The sequence below is a fragment of the Trichechus manatus genome, unplaced genomic scaffold, assembly GCF_000243295.1.
Source record: "Trichechus manatus latirostris isolate Lorelei unplaced genomic scaffold, TriManLat1.0 scaffold00051, whole genome shotgun sequence".
Classification (NCBI taxonomy): domain Eukaryota; kingdom Metazoa; phylum Chordata; class Mammalia; order Sirenia; family Trichechidae; genus Trichechus; species Trichechus manatus.
Window position 1 is genome coordinate 12,588,669 of NW_004443987.1, and position 23,240 is coordinate 12,611,908.

Genomic DNA, 23,240 nt, shown 5'->3' on the forward strand with positions numbered 1-23,240 from the left:
GGAAAGCAACTTGGGTCACATAACAATGTATGTATAAATTTTTGTATGAGAGACTAACTTGAATTTTAAACTTTCACTTAAAGCACATCAATATAAAAATAAAACAAAAATAATTTTATATTGATTAAAGGTTGGAATGATAATACTTTTATATATTAGGTTAAATAAAATACATTTTAAAATTAATTTCATCTGTTTCTTTTTACTTCCTTAAATACGGCCAATAAACAATCTGAAATTAAATATGTGGTTCCCAATACTTTTCCATTTAACAGTGATGATCAAAATCAATGATAACAAATTACTTGAAATTCAAGACTCCTGGGCTACAATCTGATATCAACAGTTTATCTAATTAGACAGCTGCCTTTTCAGTAATCAATTTTTGTGTGTATCCTAGAAAAAATATGTATTTGTAAATTATGTTTCAACCAAAAACTTCTGCCTCAAAGTAGACCCAGATAAGAAGTTAAAAATGATTAACTTTATGATTTTTGTCAGTCAAAAAAAAAAAAAGAAAGAAATACATTTCTGGAATGCTGAATCATCATTTGGGGACCATTTCATAAAGCAAGAGAAACAATAGTAACCACAGCTAAGGTTTAAAATAAAGAAGGAAGATTAGAGCTGTATCAATAGGTATGCACGCAATCAGTCATTTTCTTATTAGAATAAACTTGAAATATTCTTGAACAAAGCAATTTCTGCATAACTTCATCATGAATGAATGCAACCCTATTAAGTCTTTAGAAAATCTCATACTGGTTGTTTGTTGTTCTTGGTGGTGATGGTGGTGTCATGCATTTTAACTTGCTACTTTTATAGATATGGCCAAAAACCTATGACTGATCTCTTCTTATCCACCATTTTTTTTACTGCTGTTTGTGACTCTATTTTGCATTAATGTTTAATTTGTAGAAGGATATATACCATGAATAAGTAAAATTTGATAATAATTCCCTAAAGTCATGCATAGAAAAACTTTTTTAAAGAGTGAACAAAAAAGCAAGTATACACAAATCTCAATATTCAGTTAGTTTAGTTAAATATTTCTCATTAAGTGTTCTGTTCCCCAAAATTGTTAATGGTGCATTTTAATAATTCGAAGGAGGGTATATTTTAAAATGTACTCTGTCAATTGTATATGTACAGAGAAAATGATAAGATTTGAGAATGGTTTTTCCATAATGTTTTTAATGGTCTTGAATTATATGTAAACAAAATTGAAAATGTTTGAAACACTAAAAAATATAGTATATGAACCAGCTTTTTTGGATCTTCTCAAAGTATTTGCAAGAATTTAGTATTTATACTTTTTTGTTTGAGGTTATATAATAAACTAATTTCAGTTGCAAAGCAGAGATAGACAAAAATGATAAGCCAAGTGTGCATCAACTAATCAGTCCACTGTTTGTGACTCTGTGTATGTGTGTGCGTGTGTGGCTGTATCTCCATAGTAGTGGGCCTTCTTTTGTGGACTTGACTAGTTAATCATTCTGCTCACATTTGTTCACTCAGTAAGTATTTGTTGAGTACTTAGGGATACAAATAAATATAAGAAATGATTCCCACTCTCAAGCTTTTCATCTTGAGTGTACACATAGAAATAACATGAAATCTTTTATGAAATATACCAAGTGAGTTGGAAATATGAGTACGTACAATTGACATTTAGAGAAAGATAACACAAGATTACCCAGCTGAAGATACCCACACTTCAGCTGGGTAATCATGAAAGCTTTCCTAGATTAGTCCATGAAAGCTGTGTAAGATTTCAATGAGGATAGGAAAAACAAAATGTCAAAACATGGGGAGGTGTACTCATTAGCACAGATAACTTCTTGTAGTAAAAAACCTGCTTTGACTCTCCATGGGTCAGCAGATAGGCTGGTTTTGTTTATTATCTGCTTTGATTTTGTATGGTCCCTGGACCGTGCAAACAGTTTGCGCTCAGCTACTAACTGTAAAGTTGGCAGTTTGAATCCACCCACAGGCCCTAGAGAAGAAAGGCCTGGTTATCTGCTTCTGTAAGATTACAGCCAAAAAAGACCCTGTGGAGTACAGGGGTCTCCACGAGTTGGAATCCACTCGATGGCAATGGTTTGGTTTTGTTTTTATTTGATTTTGTCATATTGAGAGTACTGGACACTTGAATTTCTAGATTTAAATAATTAGGCAGATTTTTCATTAACTTTATGTAAATGCTCAAATTATTAACATGGATTTTGATATATTTATGTAAAAATACTATATCAATAGTTTTAACAAATTTTATGGAAGGATATGTATCTTATAATACATTATATCAGTAGTCCTCTTTGTGTGAACAGGCTACTAATATTTAAAATGGATAGTTTAATATATTTTTCTCACATAGGTGATATACTGAGATATGCTACACAGTTGTTCTTTATATTCATAAGGGGGTGAGGGGCAGCTTTTGATGTGATAGCCACAAGTATAAGTAAAGAAACATAGTATTTTATCTTTTTTCTGAGTCAGTAAAATAGAGTCAATTTCAAAACAATGTAAGAGAAGAGTGATGTATATTAAAATCATTCTCTATAAAATGAGAATTACTGTTCTAATTAGCTAAAGCAGAAATATGAAGTTAGAACTATCACAATGTTTATGACTCATTTAAACTTTTGAGCCATGTTTTGCTAACAAGCAGCTGACTAACATGCCACTTAGCAATGACATTTATTTCACTTACTGGATGTTTAAAAAAAAAAGACCAAACCAAAAAAGTTAAAAAAACCAAACCCACTGTCCTCGAGTCAATTCTGACTCATAGAGACCCTATAGGACAGAGTAGAACTACATGACAGGGTTTCCAAGGCTGTAATCTTTAGGGAAGCAGACTGCCACGTCTTTCTCTCGCGGAGCAGCTGGTGGGTTCGAACAGTGGACATTTGGGTTAGCAGCCCAGTGCTTTAACCACTGCACCACCAGGGCTCAAAAAACAGACATACAGTATAAACCCAGAACATGAAGTTTAAAGACTACATTTTCTTTGCACAGACTATGCTTGAAAGCTATGCCAAAGGTTTTTAGCAGAATGATAGTGTAGCCTCAAAAAGATATTATTTCTCCAGTAGTCAATTTTTATGATAAACAATGTCAAATTTGCTTCTTTTTCCTTCATTATGGAAAAAAGCATTAAAATAATATAATTTTATCATAAGGCATAATTTTCTAGCTCCATCTGTCAATGTACAATATATAATGAATATGGAAGAATTAAATTGTTATATATTATTTGAGGAAGGCAATTTTAGATGCCAAAATATTCAAATGGTAACACTTCATAAGACTTAATTCTGCCCACAAATATTTTTCAATGACATTCTAGAGTCTATTATTAGTAATCTAAAACAAAACTAACAAAGCTTCATGTTGATTTAGTTCTTTGGTTGGAGAATTAAGCAAGATACTAAATTAGCATGAATGAATTAATATTAATTAATTAATATTAATTAATATTATAGCCTGTCCTATGAATCTTCATTAACTCCTGGACATGAGGAAAGATACCCTGTGAAAAGACATTATTTTTCTCACTAATTGACATATGAAAAACTCCATATCTATCATGCATAGGGATGAATTATGCTTTATGTTCACAAACTCTCTTTAACTATGTAGTCAGATGAAGATGGTGATTCATCTGGCTGACAGACAATCTATTTTCCCATAGTCTGTCTTAGACTCCTCCACCTCAGTCGGCTTTTCCCCCACACTTCCATCCCTAAGCAGTTATCTCTGATTCAAAGTCAACATTTCAAGGCTACAGTAAATTACAGCTGATCCTTGAGTACTAACAATAATTATGAAAAAGAACTCAAGAACAGACAAGAGTTATCTGAGAGCCAAGAGGGTAAGGGTTATCTAATGAAACAGTGGAAGAATATGTCAAAAATCAGCTTGGATAACGTCAAAAATCAGCTTGGATAACTGAAGCATTACTATGAACAACAGGTAAATGACTGCAGGTAGCCAATCAGTTGACTTTCCACTGTTTTATAACCCTAGACTTCATTGACAGAAGAAAATGCAATTAATATCTTAGTGCTGAAACTCTTGCCATTATATTAAAACATGCAAAAAATGAAAGTACACTTGAAAACAAATAAATGAAAGATATTAGTTTATGAATGCTTATTAATTAATATTTTCCTCAAAGGTATAAAATAATTTGCCTTGGATGAATTGACAAGTATATATTGCAATCTCTTCTTTGGAGACAAGTAAAGCACCTCCAGAAGTAGAAGTAATTATCTTACTACGAGGGCCTTGCCTGCATACACCTAATTTACTATGAGGGAAAGAGCCTACATATTTTGGAAAATACATCAGTGTAATTCCTGTTAATCAGTCATCCCTGAATAGAAAAGTTTAAAGAATGAAATTATCTGAGATCCATATATTAATGAGTTAAGGTCACAGAATTTTTTCCCTGTTATGTACTAACATTTAAATATAAAATATGACTAAGGAATTGTACTATGTGAGATAAATAATAGCAAGTCTACTCAAATGGGCTGACACTGGAAAGTGGTTGTACAAGACATGGTGTGGAAATGATCATAAATAACTATGGAATTTCAGTACAGCTTGGAGTCAGAGCCTAGCTGCACTATGAATATGCTATATAAATATGGTTGAATTAAAGGAAAAGTTGAAGTATGAGTTTGATTGAAATTGTCATTATTCATTGATTTACTGATGAAGGTTCAAAGTATCTATGTAATAGTAACACATTACAAAGGTATAGTGCTTTAGAGATTATCAAATGCATTCCTATATTATTTAACCTCACTTGCCTGTTTCTCACGCTGAAAAATGGAGATGAGTAGATCCTGCCACATAAGTTTTTGCAAGTATTAAAATAATATTAATTGGAACTATCCCTGGAATATAGTATGCATTCAAATATTAGCTATTGTGCATTTTAATATAATTATTATTATACTTCATCACCACAACTTCTCTGAGGCTTAGGTATAAATATGATTACTGTGAATTTTAAAATGAAAAAAAAAAAAAAGAAAGCTGAGACTCTAAGTTTAGATGACTTGGCCAAGCGCACACATCTAGTTCCGTGCAGAGCTGGCCCTAGAACTGAAGGTGTTCTGACAAACATTCAAATGCTCTTTCCACTATATCTCTGAAAATTTATGATCAAAACACCTAAACTTTTTATCATAACCACAAACAAGTCAGTATGGATATTAGATATCTGTTGTTCCTGAAAAGTATCTGTCAGGGACAACTAAAAACTAACAAGAAGGGGAGAGACAAAATGCAAGGCAAATACATTACATTCACTTTAACCTGAAATAAATAAATCATGGAAACATTGAATACACAAGGCTTTCAAGAGGAATAAAATATTCTGCTTGAGATTCTACTATTTAGATGACAGCCTAAAATTATCATGAACATAGGAACTGATTATGTAAGTTCACAAGAGGACTACTCCAACATGATATAAAAAGACCAAATAGAAATTTTAAAACATTTGTAAAATATCAAATGCTAATTAAGCATGCTGTTAGTATTGGTAATATATCACAATTAAATATTAAAGTTGAAGTTCTTCTTTACATAACAATTTAGATGTATGACTGATTTCAAGAAGATTTATTCTTTAAGTACTATTTCAATTTGGTCACAAAATCAAGAAGTTATAAATTGTCATTTAAAATAAAAACATATGAAGGTGAAATAAATTGTTGTTTTAAATAGCAATGGAACAATATGATATATCCATTTCCAAATAGGAAGTGGATAACAAAGAAATGGGTGAATGTATACAGTAGATGCAAATATATTTGCAACATTCAAAATATCATATCACATTTTAAAATTTTATCAGCACTATAAAATTATATACATTTTAACTGATTGCTTAACCTCCAGATTTAAAGAAACTTGTTATCTTTCTTCTCTAATTTACTGTAGATTCACATGTATGCTTTATATTATAATTTGGTAAGAAAATATATCCTACATATTATTTACAGGTTCTCAAAGAATGTAAATTTGGATTGTTTTGTTAGGTATGCACACTTACATACAATTTAAAGATTAAATTGGAGTAAGTAATACAGAAAACTAGAACTACACTTTCAATGCCTCCTCAGATAAAATGCTAAGAAAAACTTACATTGTCAGAGGAAAAAAATGAGTATTAAATTTGTAGGTAATTTGAAAGCAGCTACTGTAAGTCAAATAATAACTATAGGGTCATGTTAAATTTGATATTTAAAGATTGATGACAAATATTTTGGAAAAAACTTTTGGGTATAAAAGATATCCAGTTGACTGAATACCCTTTGTAGCCATCAGCTTATTTTAAACATACTAAAAATGTGTTTAAAGCAAACAGTTGAAATTGCAATGTTTCATGAGAAAGTGAAAAGGTCAAAGGTTCTTAAAACAAACACAAATAAGCAACTGATTTTATAATGAAACATGCATCAATCATGGTTATGATTTGTGTTAATTAATTTAATTTCTACTGTACCTTTCTTTAGTCCAGGAATGAAAGCTAGAAGAGATTTTAATAAAGTTAAACACAATAAATATTTTCTCTTATTGCTAATACATTCTATTAATATAACAAAATAAATGTAAATTGTAATATATTGCAGTATATTTTCAACTTCATTTTACAGAGTCTATGATGATTGAGATCGATAAGGTAAGGGACTGATAGACCATGAAATGTCTTCTGTAATATGTTTCTCTAAACTCAGACTCAAGCAATGATATTTGCTGGCATCTTTGGAAGTAATGATTTGTTTGTTCCTAAAGGCAATGGGTTCTTGAATTCAACACTTTGCTAGAACTCGGGAGATCTCTCTTGCTTCATTGCCTGTGATGGCACAGTACAGTTCCCTATTGAAATGCCATTGTTTTTGACTTAACAGGTTGTTCTGACCCCAAATTCTGGTATAGAAAATAGTAATGGGAAAAGACCAAAAATTAATAGGCATTAGCATCAGAATGGCCTAATAGTACTGTTCTGGGCATAGTTTAAGATACCTTTCCTATAATACAGCTGTTTTCAAAACTAGACTTCCATATTATTTCTCACAATTAGAATATAGGATATTAGAGATTATCATTACTTTCTAGATAAATAAATTCAGGCATTGCATTATTAAGTGACCCTCTTTAAAACAGTATGAGATTGTGCTTGATCTGTGAAGACTATTTTTATATGAAATAATTGCATGCTTATAAAAACTCAGGTATGTGTTGATCTGGACAGACGACATTCAGCTTTAGTCTTTGTAAAACTTTTAAGGTCTAAGGGTAAAAATTATTTCCTAATCATTCTTGCATTTTAAGATATTTTACATAATATTCATATCTCAATAAAAGCTTAAATGATAAATATTTTGAGCTTGTTTAAAAATATATTAAGAATAAAATTAGAATATAATGAAACTAAACCAAAAAAACCAAACCCGTTGCCGTCCAGTCGATTACAAGTCATAGCGACCCTATAAGACAGAACAGAACTGCTCCGTAGGGTTTCCAAGGACCAGCTGGTGGATTCAAACTGCCAACCTTTTGGTTAGCAGCCGACCTAGTAACCACTGTGCTACTAGGGCTCCATAATGAAACTAAAGATATGAAATTCTTAGAGAGAAGGAGTAGGTCAGAGATAGACACAAAAATGGAGGTAAAAGATTTTCTATACAATCGTAAGGATTAATGAGAGTGGCTTGCACAACCCTTTTGGGGCATCATTGACATATTCCCAACACATTTATTTTTCATTAGAAGTTGTTCATTTATAAACAATATAGTTTAATTTTAATACTATCTGAAGTATAAAATGGAATAAAAACCCAGGGCTTTTCCTTGACAGTTTCGATAAGATTGATCTTCTATATAGAATTTCACAACTCCTCTCCCAGAAATGTTCTCTACGTCAATGATAAGAATCACACACAGGCATACACAGACACACACACTCTCTTCTAGTTTATTATTTGAATTAATGCATCAACTCATAGTATTACATGTAGAGTTTTCAAATATACTGGAGTGAAAAGAGAAAGGCTGCTTTAGGCAAATAAGTGATAAAGTGCTTGCTTTTCATTTTTAAGACTGCAATATCAGTGTGGTCTAGACCTTAATGATCAAAATCCTTTCTAATATGGTAACTAAAAAGGTCAGAAAAAAAATGAATGTGATGAGTCTAGACTTCTTTCTAAGGGTATGGAAGTACAAATAAAAGGAGCAAACCAAGTGAAATGACAACAGTGAAAAAGAAAAACAAACACATTTTAAAAACTATTCCAGGATATTCTAGCTCCAAACCTGAAAAGTGAAAACTAGTTTATAAACCACCAGGATGAATATTGGTCAATTTTTCTTAAAATTCAGAACAATAAGCAGGTTCTGCATAAAATTTTCAAGGGTGACTCTGAAGAAATACCTGAATTCATCACATAAGACAAGGTCAAAAAAAGGAAACCACTTTCTCTCCCTAATCCTGAATATTTATGTTTATATGATAATAAAATTAATAGATATATTCAATATAATTTTGAGGATTTTTTTTTCATAAAATAAAACCCATCTCCAAATGTATCCATAAAGTTAAGGCTACTTCTTAATTAAAGCTTAAATTTTTATCACTGGTATTTTTGAAGCATCCACATTGCTCAAGATTTTTTTTGGCAGAGCCACCACAGGACTTGTCCTTTGAGATACTACAGTCTATGTGGAATTATTATAACTGAAAGTAATGTTTTTATGAATTCAAACAAATGTTATATTATGAATTACTATGTACATAATATATTTATGAGTAATATAATATGTAATTTTACTAATATACAAAATGAATATAACTAGCAAGTTAAAATATGTTTTCAATGAAGAAAATGTTTTCAGGTTATTAAATATTGTGCCACTAAACTGATTATAGCAAAAGACAATTAATAGTTCAGGTATCATTATTTTTACTTATACAAATGCAATAATATAAAAATGTATGTGTGCATGAATGGTTATTTTGAAGTATAATTGAGGTTTTGTATCATTTTATAAATCAACAACCCACAAATATCTGAATTAATAAACTAAAACAATAGAAGTCACTGCATTTTCTGTACTGTAAAGTTTAACTTAAAGCAAACAAAATTTTTAAAGGTTAAAAAAGCAGCTCCATTTTAAGTCACATTAGTATTACTAAAATTTACCATGGGGATAAAGCTAAAACATGTTATATTCTCCTATAAACATATATTTTAATATCTTTTTATAATCTCTACATAAATATTTAAGTACTCTATATGCACTAGAAACATCTGGTTAGTTGTTAAAGAGAATTACCGTTAGACAGATAATGCTTGAATAGCTTAAAGGTCAACAGAGCTCACCACAAAACTGGTACTGTTGGCATAATGCTTGTCGATCAAGCATCATGCATCAATGTATAATTGCCATTTATTTCAACAGAGTAGTAACAGCTGCAGTCGTTTTAGCTTGCATAATTTTCAAAGTCATGTAATAAAACTACTTTTAGTAAAGCCATTTTTGAAATAAAGGTCATTGTTCCTTAGGGTAAATAAGAATAGAAAACATCTTTAAAGGAATTTGTTTGGGACTAATCAGATATCTTTGCCACTAGAGTTAAACTGAAGGATAATGATTTATATAAGTATTTATGGTTATTCATCTTCTATCTATATCTCCTTAACTCAGTAAATTGCAATGCTTATTATACTTCCTAATACAGAGAAAAATATGATAAATCAAGATTCAATTCACCTAAAACCTAACACATTTTCTAAGTTATTATCAGCTAACTTTTGAAAACAACTTCCTCTTTATTTTCCTATGCAGAGTCACAACAGTGTGTACTGAAGGTCACAGAATATAGCAGAATTAGTATGGAAAAAACAAACAGTGTACTTGAGAATTGTAATGCCAAGTTAATAGGCCAATACATAGTTTTCTTTGAATAATGCTAATTTTAAAACATTCTACACTCTGTGCCAAAAAGATTAAATTCTTCTTGATGTATAATTCAAATCACCCCAGTCCCTCTTCTGTTGATTGCAAAACTAGTAAGCTGTAGCGTTATTGTACTTATGTAGATTGCATGGAATCTGATCCACAAGAATAGTGAAACCCAAATCAAATTTTCTGTTCAAATTGTGTGAAAGGTTAAGCTACAGACTCAAAAGCTGCAAGGTGATTAATATAATGAGCATCTTATTTACAGTGAAAGCAATGTTGCAAATCTAAAATAAATTCTTCATCCTAGTATATTAAATTTTCCTTTCATATCCCTCTGGGTCTTAAGTTTCTACAGAAGTTAGGCTACTGATGGATCAAAGAAATATACATTTCAAAATTAACAACAACTAAAGTCATAGTGTTGACTTTTTTAGGAATTAATAACACCTTAGAAATTAAAGGAAAACACTTTAACTGTATATGCAGTTATCGTTTTCTACATTAATCGAATTTTGTTTGACCAAACTTATGTTGTGTCATAATACCAAATAGCTCCTTTACTTTCATAGTCTAGGGTTGCACGTTTATTAAAATTTCTGAAATTAACTAATTTTTCCTATTCATCACAAAATATTTCTAGTCAACAAGATATTGACTGTATTTTCTGTCCTTTTATTTGGGAAAATCTTTAGTATCAGTATAACGAATAATGTTTTAAATTTTTTTTTTCTTTTCATGTTGCCAGTGTTCAAACACCTCAAAGCAAAGAGCTACAACTTAGATTTTATCTAACATAAAATAAGTTCAAAGACCAAGGATCAGAGCCCTTAGAACATCCTCTGATTCAACATCCTCAGTCTACACATGAGGAAAGGAGGTCAAGAAAAATGAAGTGACTTGCCTACGACCCATACAAATAGCTTGAGGAAGAATTAGAATTAAAATTCACTTTTTCTCCACCAAAGAACTCCTCAAATGCTCTGAAATGTTCTGATTATTGACCATTTCCTAGAGATGGAAACAATATGTGTATCCAAACCTATATGCCCAAGGCAAAGTTGTATTGCAGGGAATATCAAATGATTAATTCTTGTTAGAATATAGTGTTTTGGAAATTCCAATTTAGTCAAATATTAAATGTAATTTACCTTTATGTGTACACAACAACTCACAAGGGCAGAGCACATTTTGAGATTTAAAACTTTGCTGTGGCAAATCCACAAAACGTGCTCACTCCTATTGAAAAAAAAATTAAGTTGTAATTTAGCTTTTCCTAATGAGAAATGGAATGTAACTCCTCCTTTTCCCTAAAGATTTAAGGCAAAAAAAAAATCTGTCTCAAAATCTAGCCTTAACGTTTTCAATGGTTCAAAACCACGTGGAATGAATCTAGCCAATCATAAGAATTCCTTTTGGCAGTTAGAATTAAGAGAAGAAAAATTCTGAGATGTGAGGGTTAGATACTTTAGAGAAAAAGACTGTCATGATCACATCGTTTTGTCCTCTATTGTTCTTCTGATAATTTGACTTCACTAACCACATGGCAGGAGTCCCTGGGTGGCACAAATTGTTAAATGCTAGACTGCTAGCTGAAAGGTTAGCGGTTAGAACTAGTGGCATCACTGGGAGAGTGAGGGGGCTGTGGACTGCACCGGCTGACGCTGTCAGAGGGGGGTGACACCAAAATGACTGTCTATAAAATTTTTGCGCAGTGTTTCAGTAGAAATTTATTATTTTTTTAAAAAATATCCCTGTAGTTAAAACAAAATTTTTTTCATAAGCCCAGCTTATATGTATCAATATACCTACAAAGCTAAAACTCTATGCTAATTTACTTTGTGAGCCTTCTAATGTCTCCTGTCAGAGCTGCCATTGTTACCCAATTACAATGACGCCTCAAATCACGTGTTTTCAGCTGCACACACTACAAGTACACACTGTTGTTTTCATTGCCTCTGGTGTTTTTACAGTCTCTGATTTTGTCAAATTTTCTGTGTTTCAGCTACAATATTGTGGTAATTAGCATGGGGGCGTGACACCATGAGTTACCACACTGGGTGACACCAACCCTAGTGACGCCACTGGTTCAAACCAGCCGAGAGACGTCTCCGAAGAAAGACCTGCTTCCAAAAGGTCACGGCCTTGAAAACCCTGTGGAAAAGTTATACTCTGCAAACATGGGGTCGCCATGAGTCGGAATTGACTCAAAGACAACTAACAACAACAAATCACATTGTAAAACTGTTCTAACAGCAGAAAAGTTCATTTCACATCCTCTTGAGTTAGTATGGGTATTGAAGGGAGAGGATTCTTTTTATAAGAATTGTGCTGAATCCTAAGGAGGAATTCAAGAATGTGAATCATGAAAAACTCTGAACTTTTTATGAAAGTAAGAGTGGGAATATAAATGGTTTTAGAATCCATTTAAAGTGCCTACCAAGCCCGTGGTTGCACTGCTTTGAGAGTTACATGGAACAGTTATGATAAAATACAAATTTTAATGATCTTGAGAAATTCCAAAAGCAAAAGTTTGAGGGTTGGAGCCATTATTTTTTTTTTCAGTTTGTTGAAGAAAAGACTAAGAAATAAAATATTTCTGAAATCTGTTTCTAAGCTATACAAAATGTTTGAAACAATTGCAGTTCTCAAACATTTTACACCTTTCGATATTCAATCTGTTCTTGAGTGAATGAATTATTTGAAGTGACAAAACAGATAAAAAAGAAACCCTATATAAAGACAGTTTAAAAATAGGACTTAAGGGTGTATGTGGTGTTTGGGTCCATAAAGAAATTGATTTTTAAAGCTTGTTCCTTTGCCTGATTTAATGCAGACCACGTAAAATACATACCTTCAAGTAATAGTGTCCAGTCCGTACAGTACTAAAGGATTTAAGTTTTTAATCTCTTCTTTTTGAAAGTGAATATGATTATATTTTAATCAGTTTATCCAATTTTAGAAGTTTTGGATGGCTTGTCAACCAACCTTTTTGAGTTGTGCATGTAGAAAAATAACAGGAATCAATCTCAATTTATCTAGATGCATGTACTATATTACAGTAAAATTTTCTTTTAAAAAAAAGCTACATTTTAGATTAAAGAACTTTGGAACCTTTCCCTCACATTTTCAGCAAACTCTTTGCTCTATTACAAACAAATTTAAAAATTTAGCACAGCATAAAAGACAATAGTAGTTTATTAAAATATTTGTATAGTATAAATAAACATGGTATCAGGACACATTTTTGACTAATACACTTGAAGTTATTATTTCATTATTGGAAATCAATTTTGTGAGTTCTGTAGGATATTTTGTCCTTGCATATGAATATATAACTTGCTAAAAATATTAGACTCGGCACACATAATTGTGTGCGTATATACCATATAATTACAATTTCAAAACACGAGTCAAGTTTATTTTGGGCAAAGTTTAATTCGTTTTTATATATGAAAGCATGATTTAAAATATTCCATAAGAAATATGAACTAATTTCAATAATATTCTATCTTTATTGTAAATATAAGTTCCCCAAAGCCAATGTTCTACTAATTTCACTTGAAACTTTTTTACAAAATGAGAGTTATGTTTAAGTTTATTTAGTGACTGGATTTTTTCTGCTAATGCATCAATTTGGAAAATTATAGAAAATTCTAAATAACTTGATTATTTTACAATGTACCTCTCAATATTTACACATCACATATTTAAGCAGATAAAAAGATTGAAAGAAGCTGTGGTGTGGGAAGTGCAATCTGACTTGATGATTCTCTTTATAAATATGTTTTCATATTCTCATATGCTATGTTATCGCCTACTGAAGTTGTGATTACTTGTAATCACAATGAATTAATACCAGTTTAATGGTAGCACCAAGCTGGTAATTTTCAAGAATTGGAGACTTTTCATTAATTTTCTATATTTTACATTCTCTCTCTCTCTGATATGTATTTTACTGGGACTTTTGTGAGAGAGGACTAATCCAAGTTTGGCAGAAGTTTTCATTCTTGGTTGTTTATGTGTTGTATTTTAACATTTGGAGAAAGGCGTCAAATTTGATATGATAGGTCAATTCTAAAAACATTGTTTCAGGCTAGATTTATTGTTTTACGTATTTGGGACATTATATTGAAGAAAAAGTGAAAATAAACATTTGAAATACCTATTTTCCCATTAGGACAATTAATAGAATGGAATAAAATCCAAATCCTTGTTTGCTTGATAGCCTAAGGAGTGTAGTTGTTATTATTATTTAGCTTAGGTCTAAATTATCTTAATTTAGTCTTTAATGGTAATGCTCATGCATAATTCTACCAACAGAATTATTTAGTTTTGAATTTAAATATTTGTGGATAAAACTGACATATGGAAATTTGGGTATAGATTTTAAGAATAAACAAGAAGAGACAATTTCTATGTGGTGAAACATATTGGGCATCTACTGTGGAGAAAGCAATCTTCATAGATGATATGTAGATTAATATTTTATGTCAGCAAAGAACAAAGCATAAAAGACAGTGCCACAAATATGAAGAGGAAATGAAAAGTAGAAGCAATCTATTTCAAACTGAATTAAATAAAAGCTTATATGCACAGGAAGAGGAGGAGGAGTATGAATAACTAATTTTATCAGTCTGACAGATTAACTGACTGCACAAGACATGTTAAAAGGTTTTCTCAATAAACCAAATGCTGCCTGCCTTAGAAATCATCTGTACTTTGTTAAAGACACAAAGATTCAAGGTAATGGCTCTTTCGATACTCAAAATATAAATATTATATTTTTGGTATGCATACCACTAAGAGAGAAAACTTTGCTTGAGATCTACTTTTCACATAACAAGGAGGGAACTATAAATCTTTCATACAGTATAAATTTGACTCTGCATGACTTGAGTTCAAATGGATTAATCTCTCTATTTACCTTAGTTCCTTCAAACATAAAATGGTAACATTTCTGCTAGCCAGGTTGGGGAATCGATTCAAAAAGTAACACAAACATGCAGATTTATGTTGCCAAGAATCTGACTGAAATATGGCCCATGAGAATCTAAGCCATGACCAAGCAAGATGGTTATTCAAAATGTACACCAGGCCTACCCAGTCCTCTAATGCTCATTACACTCAGATGAAACATTATGGCACTGGTGGTGTAAGAAGGGGGCATCATAATGTTCTAGGCTTTCAACAAATAGTTCCCCTAATCCCTATATAGCGAGTAGGTAAGGTTGTCATTGCAAACAATGTTTATATAACAAGGGTCAAAGGGCTGAAGTTCATACAAATTTCACCTGATCTGCAGGTACTTGCAATCATTTTACAAGTCCAAACTTTAAGAATGCAAATATATTAAACACTATTTCAAACGGAAGAAATACCATCTTTGGCTTTCAAAGGATGTGTGTAAATCATAAACTGTCTCAGCAGAAACAATTATTCAAAAAATAATCTATGAAATAAATTGGGAAAAGTCTAAAAGATGGCATAATATGTAGTGCCATAAAATAGAAAAAGAATATCATTCTGTTGACTAAATAGTTGGCGTGGATTCCATGTATATGACTTTTGCATTTGATAACAATTTTCAAGTGTCTAAATTTGACTGCTGATTAGTTTTCAAGTATCCACTATTACACTGATTACTTAGTCAGTAACCTTTACTGATTCTTTATACTTTCAAGGCAATATATGTTTACACTTCCAGTATTTAGGGCAGGAATCCATCTTCTTATATTTTCATAAAATAATGTTGATTAGGATTAAGTTCAGAATGAGCACTCATGACTATAATATTTGCTATCATTTCTCTGTACTACAGTTCTGTGGGATTGGAGGGAAGGTACAAATGAAATGTTTGCAGCAAGGAAACAAAATATGCCACTTCACTAATTCACTTTTACTTAGCAATTGAGGAAGTCACTTCGTCTGTATCATTAATGTATCATTCCCAAATTAATATTTAATACAGCATAAGATCTATAATTACCGGTCACATTTATAAGTTAGATTTAGGAGAGGAACTTGTCTGCCTCAAACACTATTAAAAATATTGACATATGCATAAAAGTGTAACATGATTATAATTCTATAGAGGTAATGCACTAAAAAATATGTAAGAGAACTTAAAAGGAGGGGCAGAAAATAATAACAAAAACAGGAATATTGAACTAAAAGAAGGAAGTCATATAAATATCCCAAATATGACTGTATTGTATTATATATTACATAATATATATATTTTTTATCATCTCAGCTTTGTACTATAGTGTTCAAATATAATTTCTATACTCACACTATCAGGATGATTTCATCTTCCTTCTTACAGTTTGAAATTCTCCTCATTACTACAAGGAGTTTTCACTCTAGAGATTAGAGAATTTAGAATCTGAGCAGTTAAACTTGCTCAACATCACATAGCTAGTAGGATTCTAACTAGAGTATCTGGTTCTGATGACTAAATTCCTTCTCCTGTTTTGATAAATGAGTTTATAAGTAAATCAATATTCTTAGAAGGGTTTATATTTGATATATGTATATACATATATACACACGCACACATATACACACAAGCACATATATATATACACAGAGTGTATTAATATATAACAGAATTCACACATTTATGTGCACTAAAATGTCACTTTTTAACAGTTCTTCGGTTTTTTTTACCAGTTCTGTGAAACTCTCAGATTAATAAAATATTTTATGATTTAATTAGCAGATGAAACTTTTATACCAGTTGAATAATTACTGATCACCTTCCTGTTTCCTATATTTTGACCATTTAAAAATCCTTGAATTTAGCCTAAGAAGAAACAAAAATGATTAAAAAGAAAGGTTTATTCCTATCTGTCTACTAAATTATTTTGTAATCCTCAAACAAATACTGTTAAATAATCAACTATAAACAAGTTAGAAAGTCAAAAATGTGTGTCTCTGCATTAAATTAATCGCTATGAAGCAGGTTTCTTTGCTTTTCTTATCATGAAGCTTTTTCTATGTTACATTCAGCCTAACAGAGTTTTCAGTATGAGCCTACTTAGCAAGCACATTTTCTTTCCCCGTGGCAAAAAGAATTGATGGAATCAAAGTTAAGCCTTTACTTTCACTCTTGCCAGAACTCAAGTGGTGAGTGACTGGAAGATACTGTAAGTTTTGACATGTAAATCAGTAGTTCTTTAATTACTACAAATTAGAATCACCTGTTGAACTTAAAAAAAAAAAAGAAAAAACCTCATTTCCAGGCCCACACCCTGGGTAAGTGATCAAATTGCTCTGGTAAGGGGCTTGGCACCAATATATATATATATATATTTTAAGCTCTATATGATTCTAATACCAACAAAAACCATCCCGTTGCCGTCGAGTCAATTCTGACTCATAGCGACCCTATTGGACAGATTAGAACTGCCCCATAGGGTTTCCGAGGAGCCGCTGGTGGATTTGAACTACTGACTTTTTGGTTAGTAGCTGAGTTCTTAACCACTGTACCACCAGGTCTCCTATATGTTTTAATATACAGCCAAATTTGAGAACCCCTGATTTGAATCCTTGCTGCTTAAAGTTTGATCCCTGGTCCATCAGCATTACATCAACATCATCTGGGATCATATTAGAAATGCAGAAACTAGATCCCACAACTGACCTACAGAATCAGAATCTGCATTTTAACACGATCTCATAGGTGATGCAAATGCACTTCAAAGTTTGAGATGCACTGATTTTAACCATTTTTAAAATCATGCATATATACTTTCTTCATTCAAAAATTTTTATACTTGATCAAAGGACAGTGCCGTTGTCTTGTAGCAGTCAGGTATCACTGAAGGATACATGCAGATAGCAAAAAAAAAAAAAAAAAAAAACTCGAGATACTAGAATTATAAAAATTATTGTCCTTGTGTTTTGATAAAAAACTTCAGATTTGTAATATAATGCTAATCAAAATTGAAGATTTGTAAATACAGTGCTAATTGCAGTGAATTGTACCTCGATAGGATGCCCTATTCTGATACAGCAAATATTTAAATATTAATAAAGTCAAAACTTTTTTGACTGAAATCTACTTAACCAACTCACGGGATTAAATAAAGCTCATTATTCTCGCAATGAATAAAATATACCAGTTTGATGATTTCAATAAGCTGAACACCCTCAGCTAGGAGGCTACTTCACAAAATACGTTCACTCACTTCTGCTGTCCAAATGAGTTTTATGTTTATGAAAAGTTAGATATGTGTTCATAGACATGTTTTTTTATCAGCTGCACTTGTTATTGCAGTTATTTAGCTTAATTAAATCTTATGTGAACCAATGAAATATGAGTACAAAAATAATGGCTTCAAAGAAAATTAAACTGAACTTTTTAGAAAGATTTGTAAATGGCAAGGTGCTTAAAAGATTTGCCATAGAATTAGGCCTGAGCAAGACAACTGCAAAAGATTCAGGAAAAGTATCATAAATATCTAGAAGAATTCTGTATTCAGAAAGTTTTTCACAAGTATTTAAATACACACTCCATTTTATGGCAAATGAAAGTGGAAATCACAAACTATGCATTATGTGCATGCTTTGTATAATAAAGAAGATGCATGTCTCTAATCAGTGAACACACATTCAAAGGCCCTACATCAAATAAGAGAAGAGAAATACACAGTTTCATATTTCAATTATTTATGCATTATACAAGGAGCCCTGGTGGCACAGCGGTTAAAGTGCTGGGCTGCTAACCAAAAGGTCAGCAGTTTGAACCCACCGGCCACTCCGCAGGAGAAAGATGTGGCAGTCTGCTTTCTTAAAGATTTACAGCCTTGGAAACTCTATGGGGCAGTTCTACTCTGTCCTATAAGGCCGCTATGAGTTGGAATGACTTGATGGCAAGGGGTTTGGTTTTGGTTTGATGCATCATATGCATTTAAGGTACATATGCATTTTTAAAAAAATGATTTACGTCTTCATCTATTTTCTTTGAAGAATCATCCTACTACTTATTCTGATTTCATCAGGAAAGAAGCTTCTGTTGAAATTGAATGGGTAAAGGAGGAAGGTCCCAAAAATTTTTTCAGGAAAACATGAATCACCAATGAAACTGCAAGCGCTCATCCTGTTCCTCAGGCCAGCTACCTAACTCTTTCATGCACACGATGTCCCTTCTAGCCTGTCAACGCCCCGTCTCTGGCACAGCCAGGACTTGTGGAGCAAAGAGCACCAGGGGAGAGCAGCCTGGGCTCCTCCGTATTGTGCCCCACCTGCCCACTAGGGAGGCTTCCACCCTTTCGACTCCAGTATCTCTTGCAGACCAGCTGAGCCACCAGCCAAAAAATAAAAATAAAACTCATTACCACTGAAAAAAAGAAATTGAATGGGGTTGTGTTCTCGTAAATAAAATCCTGACTTTCTAAAATCTTCTAACCAAAGTTTTGTTAGTTCAAGTTTCTAGTCTCTGTGGTTGCATTCTTGGTGTGTGGGCATGAGTGTATGTTTGCGTAAAGAAAATTTACCCAATTATATGAGATGGACACAATTTAGCAGGTTTTATCTTTGCCTATACACAAACTCTATAAAAATAATATTATTTATTCAATGTGATATGAAATAATATATTTTTTAATTACAAAATTGTACATTTCCAGGTGAAAAAGAAAAACAAACAAACAAACACTGCAACAGACTAATATTCATTACCCACATAGTGTTGTTAATTGCCGTGGAGTTGATTCCAACTAATTGCAATGCACATACTATGTGCTGGAAACTCTACCAGGCTTTTTTGCTTGCATTTTACACATTTAACAGTTATCTTAGATAAGTACTATTTAATAAACGAGGGAACTGAGATTCAGATAGAAAGCTAAGTACAGAGTTAGGATTCCAAAGAAGAAGCGTGATTCCAGAGTCCTTTGGGGGCTTAACCATTGCATGACAATGACCTTCCACCATGTTCCCTGGGCATTGCACTAGGCAAACTGAATTCTCATGAAAGATTCAAATAAAATTGTGAGACTCTGGGTTTTAATTCATACTCTTTCGTTACATTGTTGTGTACCTTTGCGCAAGTTACCTATATTTTTTCAGCCTCAATTTTCATATCTGTAAAATAGAGTATCTGTAAATATTGTTCTAAATGTTCAGGCACTGCTCATGAGAATATCCACCATAGAACTGTATGGAGTCAAATAAAAATATTCAATTTAATGCTTTAATATAATTCGTGGTAGAGGACAAGATCAAAACTACTATATTAGAAGTTAATTAGAAAGTTTCTGTATTATCTACTTTTCTCTAATTCCCTTTAGATGACTATATTCTTGACATTCATCAGCTACCTAATATACCTACAAATAGACATAAGTTAGTGCTTCTATTTGCAAAGCTTAACAAATACAATTTTGAGGAAAGGCAAAAACCATCTGCAAATGAGCAGATTTCCTTATATATGTCATTTTAAAAGGATGTGAAAATCTGTTGTAATGCTTTTGACAGCTAATGAACAACACAATTCAGGCTACAAGAAGTTACTTAAAACTATTAAAATTACCCAAGTCAGTATTACATATACTATGCAGAAACACTGGGCATGTTACCAGGAGGGACTAGTTCCTGGAGAAGGATATCTTGATTGGTAAAGTAGAGAGTTAGCGAAAAAGAGGAAGACCCTCAAAGAGATGTATTGACACAGTGGCTGCAACAATGGGCTCAAGCCTAACATGATCATGAGGATGGCACAGGAACCAGCAGTGTTTCATTCGGTTGCTATGAGTCGAAACTGACTGGACGGCACCTAACAGCAGCAGCACGCAGAAACTTTACCGAATTTCTCTAGGCTCAGTCTCTTTAGTTCTCATTTTAAAAGGTAGGGGAATTGTATATGATAAATTCAAGGCAATTTTTATATAATATTCTATATTGCATGTGCTCAGTCTTAGATCTGTTAATCTGGAAATAAGTACATTGTTTTCCACACTACATAGGAAAGAGAAAAGGCTTCAATGGATCTAGAGTCAAATACTGGATGATATTCAGGAAGAAATATGTATTTTTCCTTGCTCTGTCTTTTGTTAATTATGTTTTGTGATCCCTTGAAGATGACTTTCTAAGATTAAAATCTGGGAGGTGTTAGGTAACATGTATATTTTGTCATGACTCAATATTTCACGAAAGTGAGGCCAGATTTTAAATTCTCGATTAATACCTAATAACGTTTAGATTTTAATCTTAGAATTTCATTGAAGTTGAAGACATTTGATCACATGTTTTACTCTTTCAGGATTATTATGGAATCAGAGTAGGGTGAAAAATATAATTCTCCTAGTCCAGTCTGCTACCTCATTTTAATACTTAACTGTTAGTCATTTGTGACAATGCTTCAAGTCTTACTATTAATTATATTTAAGAGAGATGACTTCATAATTTCCCAGATACACTTTATCCAGTGGTCTTCCTATAAAGAAGCTATTTCTTAGAGCTAGCATAATCTCTAATTATAACTTAATTCAATGTCCTCTTCTGTATTTAGTGAAAATAAAAAACACTTTATCTTCAAATACTCTATTTTCACTAAATTCTTAACATACTTGAAAACAGTTTTAAAATCACTTTCCAGCCTTTCCTTCTCCCAATACTATAAACTTTTTTCATGAGTTTTTTTTTTTTCTCACCGTCTATTGTTTTCTTGCTCTCCTCTGATACTAGATTTTTTTAAAAAAACAATCCTTGTCTTTCATGATGCCCAAAACCTGGAGAGTCTCCTAGTGATAAAGGATAAATACCAAAGATCTTCGGCTTTCCGAAGGCTGTTAGCTTATTTACAAGATTTATACCTCTCTAACTTGATTGGATGAAAGCAGAGAATACCAGAAAGATGTTTACCTGTGTTTACTGACTATGCAAAGGCATTCGACTGTGTGGATCATGACAAATTATGGATAACATTGTGAAGAATGGAAATTCCAGAATACTTAATTGTGCTCATGAGGAACCCATACAAAGACCAAGAGGCAATCCTTCAAACAGAACAGGGGATACTGCGTGGTTTAAAATCAGAAAAGGTGTTCGTCAGGGTTGTATCCTTCCACCATACTTATTCAATCTGTATGCTGAGCAAATAATCCGAGAAACTGGACTATGTGAAGAAGAATGCAGTATTAGGATTGGAGGAAGACTCATTAACAACCTGAGAAACACAGATGACACAACCTTCCTTGCTGAAAGCGGAGAGGATCTGAAGCACTTACTGCTGAAGATCAAAGACTACATGAGCCTTCAGTACAGATTGCATCTCAACATAAAGAAAACAAAAATCCTCACAACTGGACCAATAAGCAACGTCATGATAAACAGAGAAAAGATTAAAGTTGTCAAGGATTTCATTTTACTTGGATCCACAATCAACGCCCATGGAAGGAAATCAAAAGATGTACTGCATTGAGCAAATCTGCTGCAAAAGACCTCTTTATAGTGTTCAAAAGCAAAGACGTCACTTCAAGGACTAAGGTGGGCTGGACCCAAGCCATGGTATTTTCAATCGCCTCATATGCATGCAAAAGCTGGACAATGAATAAGGAAGACCCCCAAAGAAGAATCGATGCATTTGAATTATAGTGTTAGCAAACAATATAGAATATACCATGGACTGCCAAAAGAACAAACAGATCTGTCTTGGAAGAAGTACAGCCTTAATACTCCTTAGAAGCGAGGATAGCAAGATTTTGTCTAACGTACTTAGGACATGTTATCAGGAGGGACCAGTCCCTTGAGAAGGACATCATGCTTGGTAAAGTAGAGGGTCAGTGAAGGAGAGGAAGACTCTCAACAGGATGAATTTACACAGTGGCTGCAACAATAGGCTCAAGCATAGCAATGATTGTGAGGATGGCACAGGACCAGGCACTGTTTCCTTCTGTTGTACATATGGTCTGTATGAGTGGGAACCAACTGGACAGCACCTAAAAACAACAACAACTTGATTGGGCAATCTTGCCTTCTGTTATAGATAAGGTCACCATGAATTGGAGCCCGACTCCATAGTAACTAACGACAACAACAACGTGACTCAAAGTATATGATCCTACTTCTTTCTCCAAATCTCATTTCGGCATCATTCAAATCTGTTATGGAATTTGATGTTATTTAAATCATTTTATGTAAAATTGTTCATTTCATCACAGAATAAAATACAAATTAGATTTATTACATATTACATGGATCAGAAAGTCACGTTACTTGTCCTGCTTTATCTTGTGCTTAAA

At 32.5% G+C, this 23,240-nt stretch overlaps 1 protein-coding gene across 1 annotated transcript in view; it reads right to left on the reverse strand.

Moving 5' to 3' along the window:
• The window catches only part of PCDH11X (protocadherin 11 X-linked), a 944,132-nt gene that overhangs the window by 163,051 nt on the left and 757,841 nt on the right, over window positions 1-23,240 (reverse strand). Inside the window, exon 10 of the mRNA XM_004377548.3 lies at window positions 6,533-6,556. Coding sequence (XP_004377605.2) covers window positions 6,533-6,556 — 24 coding nt within the window. The remainder of the gene's footprint in view (window positions 1-6,532; window positions 6,557-23,240) is intronic.